Source organism: Ptychodera flava, chromosome 15, assembly GCF_041260155.1.
Source record: "Ptychodera flava strain L36383 chromosome 15, AS_Pfla_20210202, whole genome shotgun sequence".
Classification (NCBI taxonomy): domain Eukaryota; kingdom Metazoa; phylum Hemichordata; class Enteropneusta; family Ptychoderidae; genus Ptychodera; species Ptychodera flava.
Window position 1 is genome coordinate 17,644,814 of NC_091942.1, and position 21,079 is coordinate 17,665,892.

At 35.8% G+C, this 21,079-nt stretch overlaps 1 protein-coding gene across 1 annotated transcript; it reads right to left on the reverse strand.

Moving 5' to 3' along the window:
- Nucleotides 1-1,145: 1,145 nt before the first annotated feature.
- LOC139151377 (uncharacterized) lies at nt 1,146-19,426 on the reverse strand. Its single transcript, XM_070724145.1, has 5 exons — nt 19,319-19,426; nt 10,274-10,374; nt 7,953-8,152; nt 7,277-7,403; nt 1,146-5,336 (listed from the first exon to the last, which is right to left on the reverse strand). The coding sequence occupies exons 1-5, from the start codon at nt 19,413-19,415 to the stop codon at nt 4,914-4,916; spliced, it is 948 nt and encodes a 315-aa protein (XP_070580246.1). The 5' UTR covers nt 19,416-19,426; the 3' UTR covers nt 1,146-4,913.
- Between the last annotated feature and the right edge of the window lie 1,653 nt (nt 19,427-21,079).

Consider the following 21,079-nt stretch of genomic DNA (forward strand, 5'->3'; position numbering starts at 1 on the left):
ACATTCTCACACCCGCTTAAAATCTGTGATTGCTTAGATTTTCTCTTTCTATGGTAACTGTGGCAAAAGTGGAACAGGTGAATACCTTTAATGAACGACAATGATATGCTAGTTTCGAGATCGGTTATAGGGAGATACACCTTTTAAACTTAACGCTGTGAATGATTTGAGCTCTAATGATGTGCAAAAGACAGATCTGCTGCTACTCCAAGTGAACTGCATGTAAAATTGCAAAGCAATCAGACTTGCGATTTTAGAGGAGAAGTCAATTGTTGATGGATGATGACGGAAAATCAACCTATTAGATGAGCTCCTCGTCCCTGACAGCGGAGCTAAAAATACAAATTTGCATGTTTCATCACAATGTGAACAAATCTAAGTTGGGTCATCCCCAAGGACCTGTATTCCAAATATCAAAGCCGTAAGACAAGCTGTTTTTTGATGAAATAAGTTTTTGACTAAAATGACAAAAAATTCCTTAAAAACAAATTTACAAATTTCATCACAATGTGAAAAAATCTAAGTAAGGTCATCCGTGGGGACCTGTTTACCGAATATCAAAGCTGTCAAAATAACTTTTTGATAAAAAATGACAGAAAAATTCCTTAGAAATTCAAATTGACTGTTTCATCACAATGTGAACAAATCTAAGTAAGGTCATACCTAGGGACCTGTATATCAAAAATCAAAACTGTCTGACCAGCGGTTATGAAGAAGAAGATTTTTACCAAAACATTTTTTGAGCTAGTTTGCATATTTTCAACGATATCAAAAAACAAAAAAATAGTTTGTCATTGTCATATTTTGCATCTACATAACAAATATCAAATTTGTAAGTACTGAGGTTCTAAAGACATTTGAGTGGTCGGACATCCTCACAAACGGACATACATACATACATACATACATATTGGTACATACATACGTACAGACTGACGACGGACGGATACCCATCAAAATAGCTTCAATAGACTGTAGTCTATAGTAGCTAAAAATGAAGATTCGTCAATGCTATAATTTGAACGACTATAAAAAGTGATTTATTGAAACAAAAATAAACTTGAAATCTGAACATAGATCAAAACGAAATTAAACAAACGAAAGTGACTTTAATTTTAATAAGAAAAATCAAAATGCAAATCGGAACAAAATTTTCAATCGAGAGAAAAAATACAAAATAAAAATCCAACTCGAAATGAAAATGGGTTTCATTTTTAAGAATGAAAATGATTCTAACTCAAAAGCGAAAATCAAAAATGTAAAGGAAATCTAAAGTCCAAAATCTAAAGACGCAGTTGAAAGAAAACTATCAAATACAAAAACAAAAATACCGTCAATGACGATGTACCTTCTCTAATGCGTGGCCAGGTCAGGTAATTGGTTGTTGGCATGGAGTTATTGGTAAATAGTTGATGATGTAGGGGCATGAGGTGAGATATGGACCCAAAGAACCCAAAAGATGATTAAATACATCAATCAAAAAAAATTCTAAGCTACAGTATAAACTGCCTAAAGATAGTTCAGTGTGGAAAAAAGGTAAAATAATTCAGAAATAAGAATTAACAGTCCAAAATAGTAATGACGCACTTCCCTACTGACCTGAGTGCATGTGAAATACACAACCTGGCATCTGTAAATTAAATGTATACCAAGTGATCATTTTAAGTCACTTTTAACTGTTTTTAAGGGATATTCCAAAGAGTCCTGTGGAAATGATGAAAAACGCTTATCTGGTCTTGTGTTTGTAAAACCTCATGGCTGATAATTGTCATAGTATTCAAAAGAAATTGAAAGTGAAGAAATTACTTTTTTTAATCGGCATATTTTCCTTGAAATACATGACCGTGTAAAGAATATATGCTAAAAGTGTTTAAGAGTAAATTTCTTTTCAAAAAATAATTTAATCTGTGACCAAAGGATTTTTATTCTTTGAGTTTACAAATTCAAACATTGCAATTTGTTCAATCATCTTGTGCAGTGCAAAATTTATAAAATGACTGAAAAACAAAAAAAATTGGCAGAATTACAGTCTTTATGATATAAAATCATGGGTTGACATCACGATAATTGTTAATCTGTTCGAAGTACTTTCTATAATTTAAAAAAGAAAAGTTCATGCAGAAATGGTAACATATATTGTCAGCAATGTAGTGTTAATTTTGACTTTACATCAAAATATGCCTTTGCTGGATACCAAATATGTAGGGCGAAATATTAAAATCAGCCAAGTTCAGCAAAATCCACACAACAGCATTGATCCTTTTCTAATTTGATTTGATTTGCTTATGTTATCCTTGTATGACAGTCAGTACAATATGGAACTTGAACACAACACAGTGAATAAGTATGCTGTAAATGAAATGGTGTGGCTGCATCAACATGCAGCAATAGGAGTGCCTTTGTCTCTCACCCCTCATTTCCAACCTGTCCCATCCCTGAAAAAATAGTTTGGTCTTATATTTATAATGTTAATAATTTCTGTATTTGTTAAAATGTGCGCATCTCAAAAACTTTTGATCATAAACATTTTCATTGCTTTTTATAGCTGACCAGTCAGTTAACCTGTTTATTTTGAATATTTGCGCATTTTTTCTCAGTATTTGACATTTTCAGAATAGCTTCTTATTCAATTTGTCATTTTCTAAAAGTTAAAATGCTCCTATGTGTGGTCAAGCTTTCCACAAGCATCAAATGTTGTACTTCATATAGGAAGGTCTGCCTCTAGAGGGCGGGCATCATGAATAGTGTTTGTTAGTTATTTCCTCCACATAAACTTCTGATTGTACTGTAAACATTGAACATGGCCGACGTCCGATTTTCCTGTCTAAAACTTTCACTCATTTTCGTTCATATGACTCTGAAACTCAAGGAAACGATTGGGAAGAAAGAGGTTTCTTGAAATATTGAGGTACTCGCCGATATTTTGCAAAATTAAATGAGAAAAAATGCAAGGAAAATGCCGACAGGCTTACACAATGACCGTTTTCAGACTCAGAGGCATATGATCATCTGCAGATTATGCAACGGGCCCATATCACGTGAGGCCATGAGGGCATATCCACGCAACTCAGTACCGAACACTAGCGCACACAGAGTGAGCAAACACAAAGTGAGTACCCCTAACGTCAGCTCAGTAGTCTGTAATAGATCGTAGTCAACTAAGAACCTTGGAGAAAGGCTTACATGTAACACTGTGGCTATGCCGCTAAGTCCCTTTTGATTTTTGTCACAGCTCAAAATCGTTCTCCTACACCTCAACCTGAACCATGAACACCCCCACCAGTTTATGATATGACCCATCACAATGGCATAACGTCAACGGATCTTGACAGACGGAAGTATTGACAGACGGAAGTAGTTGACACCAGCATACTGGTTTTCAACTCTAATACCTTCTCTGTCTATAAATAGACACGAGAAGGTAAAAACAAGCGTTTTACTCTGTAATCCCTCTGACTTCTGTTGGATTACGTTTGCAGCATTCACATGTGCACATTTTAGAGTAATGCCTATCAAATTGTTCACTGTATTAAACTGAAAATCGTACATTTGCACACGTTTGCAAAAAATTGAGAAAAATGTATACAAACTCAAATAATACAAAAATTATTCTGAATTGTACTCTAAATGTTCCAGTTTCAAACCACCACTAACAGGTCATCGTTGACGACACAGTGAGCACTTTATAGTGGGCAGTGTTGTCCTTATATTTAAAAGTGGCCGGGTAATTCAAGCAAGTAGACGGGTGGACTGCGAGGCAGCGGAGTGACGGCTAGTGAGTATAGCGAAAAATGAAATTTGGGAGTCGAAATGATTTCTCTGGTGGCATGAGAGGTGGTATTTGACATTAGAGGAGGGATCAGGCTGTTTAGTGCTTGATAGAACTTTCGTCATCTAATGTCTGAGAGAAATGTACAAATAACTAAATCATAACCCCGTTAACTCACTCAAAAAATGCTAAAATTATAATCAGAAAGAATATATGATAAGTACAATCTACGTTCAATTGATGCTAGTAAGTATTCACCATCTGACGTACCTATATAACTATTTATATTGGTTTCACGATATTTTAAAAAATATTATATTCAATTCAATCATAAAAGAGTTAATTAACTTACAGACCGTCTAAAAAGATGGATGTCGGATAAAAAACTTAATTCTTTAAGTTTTGCCCCACTCCTTGAAACCGAATTGATGAATATTTATCAGATGTTCCCATCATTTCTTTACTGTGATAATTCCAATCATATTTAAAACACAATCAGGATGGAAAATTGAAAATAATAACCACAGTATTTTAATGAAAAACACATTTTCTTTTGTTAAAGAAACCTTATTGGCAAGATAATTCACTGTAATGTAAACCACTTTTTGAAAGGTTATGCAAATTACCTGTCATGTGATAGTTATGTAAACAATGGTGACACTATGATAACCAAAATGTTTTCTTATATCTAGGCTTTCCGAAAATATATAATTTATGAGGGTTCTGAGCTTATTGACCACTGGAGAATTGTTAGCTTAAAAAGGTCAATTTCTTGTCTTGGAACCTTAAGTCAAAAAGATGTGATTTTAAGTTTTTTAAATGTGAAAAACTTCAAGTTAAAAAATTGGCAACATGCCTAAGTGCCAGGGTGATCTGTTAATGGCAATCGACATCTGGGTATACCGTCATGTTTTGGTTTTTTGAAAATCGTTTTCGTACTTCACAATGAGACCTCAAAGTGTCAACTGTCTGAATTTTGCATTCTTTTATGTGCAATTTTTGATTACAACTATTGAAAATGTGTGTCCACGAACCATGTGTATGTTTTGACATTCAGAATATTTGCAAGGTTGTCTCGGGCTTTTTCTGCTGCGAATTTCCGCTATGAATAATAAACTGGATGATTTCATATGTAGTGAAAGTGTTAATTATTGAGTATATGGACTTCAGCATATTTCATTAAATATGTGAAAGTCATATATAAGATTTGAAAAAAATGGATAGGTGCTTCTAGTATATCAATGCTCATTACACACATATATGAAGGAGACAATGATTCTGCTTCAGTCATGTGGCATTCACCGACCATTGCTTGCAGAGTAGTCTTTGCAATATGTGTCCGAGTGATAGTTATATAATGCTTATCGTATAAAGAAACATGGTAGACTATCTTGAAATCATCTGTCTCGAATGGCGACTTATGTGCAACACTTAAACACTGCCCAGTGATTTGTGGTGCAACTTTAAGCCACGGATAGTCCTTGAGTAGGCTTGCATGGGTTCCAGTAGATGCAGTGGACCTTTGCTTGGTTGAAACCGACTTAGAATGCTGGATCTTTGTTACGTTCTGTAATAAATGGCAATAACAAACAAATGTAATAAATGGTAAAACCAAGGAGATGATATAAAAATAACGTCAAGGACAGTATGCTCACATTCGGTTTGAATTGGTCCATTCGAGATATATTTAAACCAGGAAAAACAAGAATGACAAAAGCAAATAAGATCTCTAACTTAGGTACTGGAGGTCATCTTTAGGAACATGCATATCAACTTCTATAGCAATTGGACAAGCAGATCCTAAATACATAAGCAAATGTCAACAACAAAAAATAGACACAGAAGGCTTGATACAAAGAAAAGGTGGGAATGGGTAAAAAAATGTACAAGGGATCTGGTAAAAAAGTAATGCTACCTCATCAATCTTCTAGACCCTACCCCCTCCTGAATATCAAATGTTCCACCCCTTGGTATTACATAAGACCAGATGACAGGAAATGAGTGTTATGTAAACAGCACTTAAGTTAGTTACAGATAGTGAAATGCCTTCCACTGTGGGCGTTGATTACAACATCTTGAATTATCCTGGATCCAAATTTCTCATCTGTTCTTGTATGTCTTACATAGAAAAGTTGAAAAAATTGGTCCGCAATGAAAAAAATCACCTCAGCTTTGTTTTCTGGATCAAATTTTCCTACAAATTGATAACAAATATGACAGAATTATGTTCACAGTCTTCGAAACTGTCTAACAACATATCCTGGGTTGGTGTAGGTCATTTAAGGTAACAAACTGAGAAAATTACCTAAAATATACAAAATTTGGGGGTTTCCCAACACTTTGAGCAGAATATTTATCTAATAACATCCCTCGGGGCTTTATACCAAATTACAAAGCTATCAAACAAGTAATTTTGAGAACATGTTTTCTTGACCAAAAATGACAATATTGTCTTAAAAATACAAATTTGTATATTTCAGGACAATTTCCACATATCTAACTATTGTCATCTCTGTACGTCTGTGTACCAAATATAAAAGCTGTCTGTCCAGGGGTTTTAAAAAGAAAATACTGTTTAAGATTTTTTGACCAAAAATGACAAAATTGCTCCACAATAGTAATTTCCCAATTTTGTCATAATTTCAATAAATTGAAAGACACCCTCGCAAACATCCAGCAGCAAGGCTACAATCTTTTAGACTTTTTAAAACTGCTCTACTGATAGAACCATACCTGCTCACCATCATGAAGCCCATTTTTTAAAGCAACTTTAACATCCTTTTGGTTATTTAACCAGGTTATCTAAATTCATATTGAACAAGGTCAACGAAAGAACACCCCACGTAAAAATAGTTTGTGTATTTGTAAAAATGGATGCATCGAAAACGAATATCACTTTTATTACAATGTAAGTTATATGACTCCATTACGGTTAAATACTTACCTGCTCCATTTCTTGTCAACCCTTCTATAGATAAATTTATACAACTTATGTCAACACAAAATATGAATGTCCTAAGAAAGTTAAGCTTGTACTTATTTTATGCATTTAAGAAAAGAAAGGAGTTGGTTAACTGATTCGTTTTTTCTATATTGTCATCGGAAAATAATGGTTCCTATTCTCTTTTGAGAGAAATTCACTATATTTCATTTACATTCTCAAGGTGACTGTGTTCTGTAACTACTTTTTCTGTGATGTATAAGAAAATTCAAGTACATATGGCTGGAGGCCTACAGTGCAAGGGAAATAAACTATTATTAATGGTATACCAAATGTGAGCTAAAAATCTGATCATTGATAAGTTAATTCATGATGTGCGAGCCACATCCCCCAATTTTAATCGCTTCTTGACACTGTCAAACAGGACCTGGGCCACCAAATTTGATACAGATCAGATCAACTGTTCTTAAGATATTGATGACACAGACAGATACACACAGACAGTGGTAAAATATCCAGCCCCCATGACGGACACTAAAAACAGAAACAATAAAAGCACAACATACCTCACTTAAAACAACAGGAATATCAAGCTCTTCATTTAAAGCACCCAAATAATTCACAGAGACATTTGTATGTGATATCATGTCCACTCCGCAAACTTTAAAAGCTTGACGAGTTGCTCCGCGGAATCTACAAAGCAATATGAGCATGTTAATTACTGTGGTGATTACAACTCGTCGACAATTAAACATTCCCATAACCCTAGAGTAGATATTGAAGGTATTTAACCATAGGTAGGCTGTATATGGCACTTCACGAATCTGTTTGCTGTTCTTTTACAGTCTCTTTTATCTACATATCCACATACCACCATACAACAGGTGAAAATGTACTTTCTGAGTTCCATGTTGTTACCAGAATATCATCATGAGGGAGTATGGCTATTCTAACCAAAGCATTTGGCACGGGCTTGATAAATTAATAGTGCTTGCTTTTGTGAATAACCTAATACTACAGTGAAAGTTCACTAAAGGTAGGTCTATGTGTTGACCACGACATTCATACCTCTGACAATAGTCTATAAGAGATTTTTAGCTCCCATTGTTGTATGTATATATGCCAGTCATGCTTTGTTGTTGCTTTACTTTCTTGGAAATTGTAACTTGTTCGTGCAAAAGTTGGCTCTTTACTTTGTCAGCATTTGAAAGCCTTTTGCATAGCTTCATTTCATTGTCTTACCTAATTTTAAAGTAATTCCTTGTCTTTCTTACATCAAGAACGATAGCAAGTATGTCATGGATAAGCTCATCAAGTAAACATTCAGACATCTGATTGCTGATGTACGCTCTATGGGTTCTTGTCAACAAGCGTATGATACCCCCCTGTATCATGCAAGGAATTACGTCGTCAAACTTTTCAGCAGTTGTTATCAGGCATTCCTGCAAGGAAGAAAGTATACAGATAGGGATATTTATGAAAAGACTCAGAAAGATAATGGACCTAATCACTGACAGCAGCGTAGTTTCACCCATCCATTAGACAAATTCAACAAATTTTCATTGATTTGGCTTAAAGTTCCATAAACTGTATCTTTTGGATATTTTTTCAGAACTTTTGTTTTTGTGGTTTCCCTACACTTTCTGCATTGGAATATGCTTTATCCACAGGATGAAATCATAGACATGAAGTCCAGAACACCGTTCTGCCTGTTGAACTATCCAAGTTCTGACAAGTTCATGACATACAACTGTCTATACAGTACATTGAATCTCCAACTCAGATGTGTGGGCTGTTTCAGTTAATGCCTCCACTCCCGCACATTAAATTTGCAGGATTTCCCCTTTTTCTTACCTCATTTGCATATTTTTGACACTGACATGTTCATTTGAACAACGTAACATCTCAACCCCTGGGTCTACCTGTACACCAAATACTGTGATGGTAGGTGCGGCAGTTTGAGAGCTTTTGCGTGCGACAGACATACATCCGCACATACATACATACATACATACATACATACATACATACATACATACATACATACATACATACATACATACATACAGATGCCACCGACTCACCATATAAGCTCTTTTTGGTATTTATATACATACCAAATATGAGCTAAAATGTACAATCATGTTTGCATAACAGAAACAATGACCAGATGGCACGGCAGGAAGAGTGTTAACTATTTACAACCTTGATACACTTAAACATAGAAATATTTTGAAATATATTTGTTGGAGACCAAACCTGCAAAAAAGCACCTTAAGCTTTAAGCTTTATCCTTAAGCTTTGCTTTCTGATATATGGTATTTTGGGGCTGAATTTCAACACCAATACAGTTTACCATGTCAAATGCTTATTAAATCACCACATTATGTACTCTAAGTTCCTGTAGGTATAAAATCTCCAAATATTAGAAAATCTTTTCACATATTTATTAATTTGTGCAATGGGAATAATCATTGGAACCTCCATGCCAAATTTCAAACAAGCATTGGAAGTGGTTGTTGCACAGATATATTTTACCAAGAACAGCAAATTAAGAAAAAAATTACAATTGTTCCTTTCAAAACCAAATTTCAAATCAATACTGAGGACTATTTCTGTAATTTTTCGTAACCACAGAGTCACCATTGTATACATAACTATCACATGACTGGTAATGTGCATAAACCTTTCAAAAATCGGTTTCACCTATGTTTTGTCTTAATACTTCAAAATATCTCACCCAAACTTGCTGGAATGCAAGCTGTAACAACATTCCTTTAAAGTGTGTCTCAGAATATTTTGTATATTGCTTAGTTGCTTTTGGAGCACAATTTCAAATAAATCAAGTTTTTCTGGCATAAAATTGTTTAAAAAGGTTTTAAAACATTCTGAGACAAACTTTGGAAGATCCTTAGGATAGCTTGTACTCAAACATATTTTGGCCACATATCTCAAAAGGATTGAAACAAAACGTAGGGAAAACCAATTTTTAAAAGTGACGCAAATTACCTGTCACGTGATAGTTATGTAGACAATAGTGATATTATGGTTACCAAAATGTTCCCCTATATCTAGGCTTTCCAAAATATATAATTTACGGAGGTTCTGAGCTTATTAACCACTAGAGATTTGTTGGCTTAAAAAGGTCAATTTCTTGTCTTGGAACCTTAAAGTTTTGACTGCATTGACTTATTAATAAGTCAATTAAGTCAACACTTTAAGGTTCCACGACAAGAAATTGATTTGTCCTTTAAGTTCCTATATTTGATCAACTGAAGTAAACCAATTTTGACTTGTCGGGAAGTGCAAGGATTTTGAGCTTCTGTTGTGTGGTGACGCTGCAGATTTCGCAAGATCGGGGGTCAGAATGTCAGTCACTGAGCCTGGCAACTGGACAATCATTCAGTGTTCTGGCAAGAGTATTATTGTGTTGTGGCTTCTACTAATCATTTGTGGTCAACAATAGAAACCATTACCATAACAATTACATGTATCGTTATGTAAATTAGCTTTCAATTTTATTACATTTGATACTGTAATACATTTAATGGCATTATACATACTTTGAGAATATCCATGTCCTCTTCACTTTTAACTGGATGTGTATTAGATCTCCTCAGAGTTTTAAGTATTGTACTGGCAAATTTTATGACTGGTTCATCACCTAAAAAAAATAACGTCAATAAGACCGTTACGCTTACATTTGATCAGAATGAGTAAATACTACTTCTGTAATATGAAAACGGCTTGTAAATATATATAAAGTCTGGGTATTCCAAGCCACGAATCTACTTATTACTTTAGAAGGTGTATTTAAGTATTTCTATGCTAGATTGTGCTTAAAAAATTGCCCAAAACTTTCTTCATTTGCCAAGATTTCTTCATTTGAAATGACAAATTTATCTATAATGCAAATTGTTTACATAACTGTCAGGAAGGAATCTTTTGTGTAAACACAGCTAAGAGCTGCAGGACACCTGATTAAAAAGTAACTATTATTTTAACCTTTGGGTGCCAATGTCAATTTTGTCAACCTTATAAAAATACTCCACAGTCCATTATTTATCTTTTTTTTGCCTAAATTTTGACAAAAGTATATCAACAAAATGTGACGTCCATTGAGTCAAAAATTATCAAAACAATTGCAAAAAATTCATAAAAATACCGCAATTATGCGGTGTCGCTCAAATTTGATCAGAATTGGTATATACCAGTATGGGTTAGCAATGATCAACAATAAATGTTGTTTCTATCTGTTCAGTGGAGGAAAATTCTACGTTGATGTTATGACAATGATTTCTGCACAGTACAACCAGAAAAACAACAAGAAATATTTAAACCAGAAAAACAAGAATGACAAAAGTAATTAAGGTCTGAAACTTTAGGTACTGGAGGTCAACTTTAGCAACGTGCATAGCAGAAACAAGCCCCTCTTAGTTTGAGTATAGACGGTCTTTCCCCCCTCTACTGTCTATGGTTTCAGCACGTCTGTTAATATGTAACAGTTCATAAACAATGACAGGAAATGACTCAAGATCAGGAGTTGGCCTGTTTCTTACTGGCATGCCATCACTCCTGCACATTTGCAGGATTCCACTTTTTCTTACCTCATTTGCACATTTTTGACACTAATGTGTTCATTTGAACAAATTCACATCTCAATCCCTGCATCTACCTGTACACCAAATACTGAGATGGTAGCTCTGGCGGTATGGGAGCCTTTGTGTGTGACGGACATACATCCGCACATACATACCCACAACTATACAGACATACAGACGCCACCGACTCATCTCTTTTTGGTATTTATATACAAAACCAAATATGAGCTAAAACCTAGTTAAAAGTTGCACTATTGGGCAGGAAAAGTTACAACACTCAAAGGGTTAACCTACACAACATTAAACATAATTAATGATAAAAATCACCCAAAATACACTATTTTCACATAGTTTTTACACACTATGTGAATGCACTAAGAAATTCCAAAATCACATTTCAAAGTAACCGGATTACTTTATTCTGTAATCAAATGACCAAAGACGACAAAAATTTTGTTGTAAAAGGATAGCAACTCCACACATCGTTCATATCTCGGTTGTTTGAATTTTGTGTACACGTATGATATTGATGATATTGTGTATATTGTAAGTGTATATCATGTTTGGTTGTTCTATGTAAAATGTTGATTAAACATGGCTAAGAGTCTCTTAATACAGTTTGCTTTGTGTGAAAACAACATCTATATACAGAGCAGAAAATCTGGATTTATAGTGCTATTATATAGCTTAAATTTTAGTAGATTATGGAAACAACCTTTTCATTAACATGACACTGTAGTGCAGATTGCCTGAAGATAGGCCACAGGAAACAAGTCATCTTTGATGACACAGTCCCCACTTGTTAATGGGTACTTTAGTTATAAGTCCTCAGAGAGGATAGAGTCCCCTTCATTAATTAGGTCTGTGATAAAAATACTACGATACAGATGGCGCTCAATGGCCAAGAATGAGTTCTATGGTGGTGAAAACATAAAACCAATGTAGGCTGCCATCCCAATTACAAAAGGTCATTAAATGAGTCAATTAGTAATTAATACCGCAATTTGCAGGATTTCCCCCTTTTCTTTCCCCGTTTGCATATTTTTGACACTGACATGTTCATTTGAACAACGTCACATTTCAACCTACATCTACCTGTACACCAAATACTGAGATGGTAGCTTTGGCGGTATGGGAGCCTTTGCGTGTGACGGACATACATCCGCACATACATACACACATACATACAGACATACAGACGCCATCGACTCACCATATAAGCTCTTTTTGGTATTTATATAAATACCAAATATGAGATAAAAAATCGTAATAAAATAGCTGCCTGGCGGCCATATTGGATCGTATCAGAAAACAAATCGATGTACATCTGTATGACATATGAAGTAATCATTGTACCAAGTTTGAATGAAATCGCTCCAGGCATCTCTGAGATATCTGCGTGAACGGACGGACGGACACATGCACGCACGCACGCACAGACGCACGGACATGACCAAACGTATAAGTCCCTCCGGACGGTGTCCGTGGGGACTAATAAGCAATAATTGACATGATCCTGCAAATGTCTTTTTACACTGATTGTTTTAATGACTTAGTGTGCAATATCAGGATATCTTTCTTGGTGTGAGTGCCTTTGCCAAGACGATCAAGTATGGCAGCAAAGTCATGGTCATCTTTTTGTCTCATACCTTGTGTAAGTTCATGAACTTTACATAATCTTGCTATAGAGTTGTTGCTAAAGGACAATAACTGTGTTTCAGATCAATTGAGAGCAATCCATTAATGAGAGGTTATATCTTCAATTTAAAGGACAGAAACTTAATATTTTGTTACCTGTAATTTCCTGTGAGAACACAGAGATAGATGCTCTGTGTCGCTCATGCTAGCTTGATGACTTACATAAAACCAGATATGAACTGAAAATGCTCACGTGTTTCATTATATTGCAGTTATATGTAAATGTGAAGCTTTGCCACATGTTTGCAACTTCATTGAAAGTGTTATGATCAACATAATGAACATATTCACCACAGATTAATTTTTAAAGGTCATTAAGTACACAAATATGTAATTAGCTGATATAAAAATATTAGAGTTCTTTGACTGCTGTCATTGCATCACCACTTAATATAGCAAGTGTAATTGCCTTTGGTCAAGTCCTTTAAGCTATTTATGCCGAGCTGTGAAAGCTCATTAGATATATGCAAATTATAAATTAGTTTACATGAAAATGCGAAATGACGTTCAATATTATTTTAACCAGGTATATTAATCAAAGTACATAGCATGTTTTGCTGAGTTTGAAGTAAATCTTGGTATGTATCCCTAATTAGGAAAGTTCAATAAATGTCCAAATTGGGAATTACCAGGAGTAAAAATGTTCAATGACTTTTAATAGTGATGTATCATCAGTGTTGCAGCCAGAAATTTTATACCGAGGGACACTGTGTCCCACTACGGTTTATTTAAGGGGACATTTCGCACATTTTGGGGACAACATGCGTCAGTTGTCAATCAAATTTTGCATCACTATAATATGGAACAAATTAGTTTTACGAAACAAAATCCGAGCTACAGGGACCGTGTTGCTATGTGTTACGTCCTTCATCACTTAGTCGCTAGGTAGAGAGCAGTACAGTGGGGAATTTGCCGCAACTAGTGACTTGGGGTTAACTACACAACTTTTGTATGGGATGGCCTCTAAGTGAACCGCTGTGCTTGAATTTCAGGCAAGTAATAGTAGCACTATACCCTATTTGCCGTCAATCAGATCAAGCTCTGGTCAGTCAGACTACAAGCAAGTTATCATATCAAGTGCGACCGTTTAATTAATTCTAATCACAGCTCTAAAAGTACGTACTATATATAATATAAGATAATTTGCAAAGGAATTTGTGTTGTGTCATTACTTGCAGACGTGACACCAAACACAGTCAAGTCATGAGTGCCACAGGCGTTCTGTTGAGTGGGTAGTTTGTAAAAGTGTAGTTTATCCTACGTTCCGATGTTCTAATCTGTAGCCTTATGGTGATAAGGTTACAGAACAGAACATCGGAACGTAAGATAAACTACACTTTTACAAACTACCCACTCAACAGAACGCCTGTGATGAGTGCGCCCGAGGTGACCCGCAGGACGCGAGAATGCGGGACAAGGGCACTGATTTTTGGACATTTACGCAAGGGCGCGTCCTGGCTGCAACACAGTATCATAGTAAAAGTTCATTAAATATGCAAATTAGTAATTAAATGAGGTGAAAATGCTTAATGACTTTCAATGTTGTATGATAGTATCTTCAGTGTACATATCAAGTTTCATGAACTTTGGTCAAGTTAATTCAGATGTATATCCCTTATTAAGGAAGTTCATTAATTATGCAAATTAGGAATTGGCTTAATTGAAAATGCGTAATCACTTTCAATAGTATTGTATCATAGTGTCTTTAATGTACATAGCAAGCGTTCATCAACATTGATCAAGTCAATTCAGATATATATATATATATATATATATATATATATATATATATATATATATATATATATATATATATATATATATATATATATATATATCCGTAATTGTTAGGTGTTAGTGTGGTCTTTATAATGTGATTCTAGGCCATCGGCCCAATACACTTCGCAATAAATTGAACTAACAAAAACTGACAGGAAAAAACAATCTGACAAAGTACTTAATAATTTAGCTATCATATATCTCTTTTCTTAATGTCATCGCATGAAATACAAATGCTGTTAAACGCTGTAGTGTAGAAGTGTCGTCTGAAGACATTAAAAAATAAAATTTTCTTTCAGATGGTGGATTGAAGTAAAACGGTGGAATGTATTTATTTCTTATGTTGTCAAAAAAGGGGCAAAGTAGGACAAAATGATACTCATTTTCAATCTCATTTCTCTCACAATATATCCGTAATTAGGACAATTCATTAGATATGCAAGTAAGGAATTGGCAGAAGTAAAAATGCCGTCTTACTTTCAATAATGTTTTATCATAGTATCTTGGATGTACATAGCAAATTTCAATGAATTTGGTCAAGTCAATTCAAATATATATCTCTAATTTCAAAAATTCATTTGATATGCGAATAAGGAATTGGCTGAAGTGAAAATGCTTAGTGCATTTTAAGAATATTAAGAATATCATAGTATCTTCTGTATATACAGCAAGTTTCGTCAACTTTGGTACAGCAAATTCAGATGTATATCCCTAATTAGGAAAGTTCATTAAATATGCAAAGTAGGAATTGGCTAAAGTTAAAATGCTTAATGACTTTCAATAATGTTAAATTATAGTATCTTCAATATACGTGCCAAGTTTTGTTAATTTTGATCAAGTCAAATCAGGTATACATCCCTAATTAGGAAAGTTCATTAAATATGCAAATCAGCAATTTTCTTTCACGTCACCCCTTAATTCCTTTCACGGCTGATATATCTTGGTGTGATCAACATTCGTAGCAAATCTCATCAAATTGTATGCAGTTGTTCCCAATGTATATCCGTTTTTTCTAAAATCATTAATTATGCAAATGAGCAAAAAGTAAGCAAGCCACACCCAGCAAAATCTAATCAGTTCTTGCCATTTGCAAACTGAATCTATGTACCAGGTTTAATTGTGATCTGATGAGATATCGGGCGCACAGACAGACCGACATCCCTGCGACAGTAGCCCACGTGTGTGAACACGTGAGCTAACTAGTAACTTCATTGTCTAACAGTAAAGACTGTAACATGTGACGTCATACTGAATCTGTGTAATGTGAATGTGAATGTCAAAGTCTGTATATTGACTCAAGGATGTTTACTTGAAACATAGGTCCGTGTAGCGTGGGTCAGTCCACTTTCAAAGCATCACCATTACCAGCGAGTAGTGAACTGAAGTCACAGACAAATCGTATTTCCAGGCTAAACAGACCATGTTTGAACGATTTACAAATCTCTGCCACTATATCATGTTCGGTTTACGGTACTAGAAAATCCATTTATAATGTACACAGAACGATCTTGTCTTTAAATCGATGCGCCTATAAATAGGTCAAGTAGTTAGTCATATGACTAAGTCATATATGACAAATGCCTAATGACAAATGCCCAGGGACATCTAAATTGTGAGAATCTAAAATATGAAATAAGCTTATGGTTTTTTTTATCGCCTTTGATGCCCAAAAGAGCATGAAAATCTCTGATACTTCCATTCCGTGGATCCTTCATGTTTCTAGCATTCATCTTACATACATTTCTGTTCCAAAAGTCATAAAACAGTCCAAAATGCAGGATAGTTGTATCTTCCAAAAGTACATACATGAAAAGGCCCCTACTATCAATTTGTTAAAAGAGGGGTCAACAATTTCCCATATCTATCTAACCCCTGATCCGTTTGGCACCATTTTAATAAATTAGAACCTTGAACATGGTCTTAACATCTGCACCAAATATCAATGCAGTCTGTTCAGCAGTTTTTGACTTATTGTTGTTTACGGGAAATTTTCACAGTTCGACGTCAACTCAAGCCAACCAAACCAAATAACAGAATGACCAATGGTCATTATGTTCAAATACCACATGGGTAGTCAGTCATTGGTGGGTCGAAATGTCACAAAGCAAAATCACGCAGCATGTTCCGATTTCAAGCTGTACTGTGCCTATTATTAACTCTGATGCAATCTTGGTTGGAGGGCCAAATGCCATTTTGTCATCAAAATAGAGCTGATAATGGACGTCAGCATTTTGCGTAGAGTCAAAAACGCATTGCCATCAGAAAAATATGTGCAAAAAATTTCTTCTACGTATAATACGCGCTGTTGGTCCACAACCCTACGACCATCATTTTTGGAGAGTTTTGTCTTTTAGACTGATACTTGTCTCTTTTAGGGAGCGTTCAGTTTTTACGGCCTGGGGGGGCGGCAAAATTTTGTCGCCGGTGTTCGAAAAAATATAGACCCCCCTGCATTTTTCGTGAAAAAAAGATGACCCCCCCTTTGTCAGATGAAAAAATTTGATGACCCCCCCCCCCCTGAAAAATAACCAAAACCCATATGTCAAATTTACCCGCATGGTTTGGATTTGAACTCCGGTACGCGGCACTCTTTATTCGTGTAGCAGAGATGCCAGTGCACAAACTTCTCAGCCACATCCATTGAAACGTCTGTTAATTAGGACGACTGTAAGGCAATTTTTAACTTCATTTCCATGGACAGCTTATGTCCATGGACATTGTATAAAGTAAACTTTATTGGAGTGGTTCGCCAAAGGCAGCCCTCCGGTTAAGAGGGTCATGGGCCATTACGTAAAGTCAACTTTATTCTAGTGGGCCACCAAAGGTGGCCCGCCGGTAAAGAGGGTCGATCATGGCTATTGCATAAAGTAAACTTTACTGGACAGGGCTGCTGAAGGCGTGCGGTCATTAACATTGCCGTTAGGTATTACATAAAGTCAATTTATTGTAGTGGGCCGCCACAGGCGGCCCGCCGGTAAAGAGGGTTGATCATGGCCATCGCATGAAGTAAACCTAATTGGAGTGGGCCGCCAAAGGCGTCTGCCCGTTAAGAGGGTCATGGGTAATACATAATGTATATTTATTGTAGTGGGCCGCCAAAGGCGGCCCGCCGGTAAAGAGGGTCGATCATGGCCATGGCATAAAGTGAACTTTATTGTTGGTATTATGTTTTTGAAAATGTGGTGACCCCCCCTTTCCTACCAGTGAAAAAGCGATGACCCCCCCTTTGCAGATTCCAAAATTACGATGACCCCCCTGGATTTTGCCGGGCCCCCCGGCCGTAAAAACTGAACGGTCCCTTAGGTTGATTTTTTATCATTATTTTAAGGGTGATTGAGTCACTTGCTACCTCATCGTAGTGGCAAACTATTGAACGCGCACACTACGACACGTGCGTCCACTGTACGGGACCGTACTCGCTGAAAAACAATTACTCCTTGGTTTTGATGGAAACCTATCTTTATACAACTTACTGTAAGAGCTTTTAGCATGAAAGCGTACGTTGTTAGTGATGATTGAATGATCATTATATTACCTTCGAGTTGTAAGTTTTAAATGTTTTAATTTCGATATAATTACAAAGAATTTAAAAATCCCAACAAAATAATTTGAAAACGACATATTTCTCATCAAATTGTGATTTTCCCCAGTTCACATATGGGGAGGGGATGATGTTAAACGTTTTAGCCTTGTAAATAGGCTGGTGACCCCAATTTTTTTTATTTCATGCATAAAATGTGCAATATCCGAACAATAATTTATGTTAAAATAAACAATATTGTTGGATTGGAAATCTTGATAATGCTACAAAATATGGATAAGGCGTGGTCATTACATTTAGGTTTGCAACAGCTTTAACTGTTGCTTTGGAAGGCCTTAGAAGTGATAATTTATAATCTTAATTCTTATGCATATTCTCAGTAGAAAAATAACTAAAACTTTCATTTATTATTCAATACGGTTCACATGTAAATACAACAAGTGCAGCATTTCAAGAAAGGAACTGAAAGTTAATATCATAATTTCTGTCATTCGAATGGGATAAAGTGGGTGTATTTCAAATCCTTCTAGCTGCCAAATTAATCTGGTGACATATTGATTTTTTTGTTGTAATCTTATCCTCACATATAAGTCTTACTGTTAGAAAATTACTAAAATGTTTGGTAAATATAGAAATATGGTGGAGGTCAACCCAAGCGAACTGCAAAATTTAATCAAATTTCAAAGCAATCGGACCCGCGGTTTCAGAGGAGAAGGCATTTGTGTTGACGGACAACGGGCGAACGACGACGGAAAATCAGCCTATTTGATAAGCTCCGCGTCGCTAACAGCGGAGCTGTAAAAATCGTACATGTGAATAGACGATGGGCATTCCAGTCCAACATGTGAACAGCCGCGAAGAAGCGATTGTTGACAAGGTTTCCCCTCCAGCTGTATATACACGTACACACCACTGCAGACGTCGCAATTTCAAACATGGCGCGGTATTAAAATCACAGATCTTCCGTACATGAGGAACAAAGTACCCACCTGGATCCAATGTTCGCAAGGAGTGCAAAAAATCATCGCTCATAATATTAGGTCCTGGAAGAATGGTGTTTCCATCGGCCTTTAAATTCTCGAACATAATGTGTATTAAGCTTGGGGGGTATACAAAACGAAGACCGAAGATCGAAGACCGAAGACCGAAGATCGAAGACCGAAGACCGAAGACCCCTGAATTTGGATTAAAGGCACGATGCACTCTAACCGGCAAGGACGGATCGAACGTTATATTATTTAGTACGCAGTAATTACGCTGTTTCAGACATAATACACGCCAAATTACCATCGCATCGGAATCAAACTGAAACACTCGCCTGCGCGACTTGATAACGATGGCGGCTAACATTTCAAACACAATACACGAAGTTCAACCGAAATACGGCGAAATATGGCCCTTAAATACGGAAATATCACAGTTCTTTGATTTGTACTTTTGACTTTGACAGATACGGCAAGCCGCTAGTATTGGTTTCGGATTGTAATTCTCAAATAGGCGCAACTACTTTAAGTGTTAATGTTTCATATAGCCATTTTTGCTATAGTTGTGGATGAATAACTCTCTCCTTGACCAAATGAAATAATCCCGACGAAAAATGGACGATTTTTACGAGAGATATGCCAGGGTCTTCGTTTTGTACATTTGGACTTGAAAAAGGCCAAAAATTAGTAGGTTTTTCTTAAATTACTCCAAAAATATACGTCCAAATTTTGTTTTGGTACGGAATTGACTTCCTCCCACTATTCGTCACAAAATAAACCAATACCAACAATGAATAGTCCTTAAATACCGGAGATATCAAGGGTCTTCGTTTTTACTTTTGACTTTGACAGATACGGTAAGCCGCCGGCGTTCGTTCTGATTCCGATTCTTAAATAAACGTAACTAGTTTAGGTTTTAATGTTTCATATGGCCATTTTTGATATAGTTGTGGATGAATAACTCTCTCCCTGACCAAATGAAATAATCCCGACGAAAAATGGACGATTTTTAGGAGAGATATGCCAGGGTCTTCGTTTTGTACATTTGGACTTGAAAAAGCCCAAAATTAGTAGGTTTTTCTTAAATTACTCCAAAAATATACGTCCAAATTTGTTTTTGGTACGGAATTGACTTCCTCCCACTATTCGTCACAAAATAAACCAATACCGACAATGAATAGTCCTTAAATACCGGAGATATCAAGGGTCTTCGTTTTGTACTTTTGACTTTGACAGACTCGTATACGGTACTTGCCGCTGGCATTAGTTTAGGATTCCGATTTTCAAATAAATGCAACTATTTTAGGTTTTAATGTTTCATATGGCCATTTTTGCTATAGTTGTGGATGAATAACTCTCTCCTTGACCAATTGAAATAATCCCGACGAAAAATGGACGATTTTTAGGAGAGATATGCCAGGGTCTTCGTTTGTACATTTGGACTTGAAAAAGGCCCAAAATTAGTAGGTTTTTCTTAAATTACTCCAAAAATATACGTCCAAATTTTGTTTTTGGTACGGAATTGACTTCCTCCCACTATTCGTCACAAAATAAACCAATACCGACAATGAATAGTCCTTAAATACCGGAGATATCAAGGGTCTTCGTTTTGTACTTTTGACTTTGACAGACTCGTATACGGTACTTGCCGCTGGCATTAGTTTAGGATTCCGATTTTCAAATAAATGCAACTATTTTAGGTTTTAATGTTTCATATGGCCATTTTTGCTATAGTTGTGGATGAATAACTCTCTCCTTGACCAATTG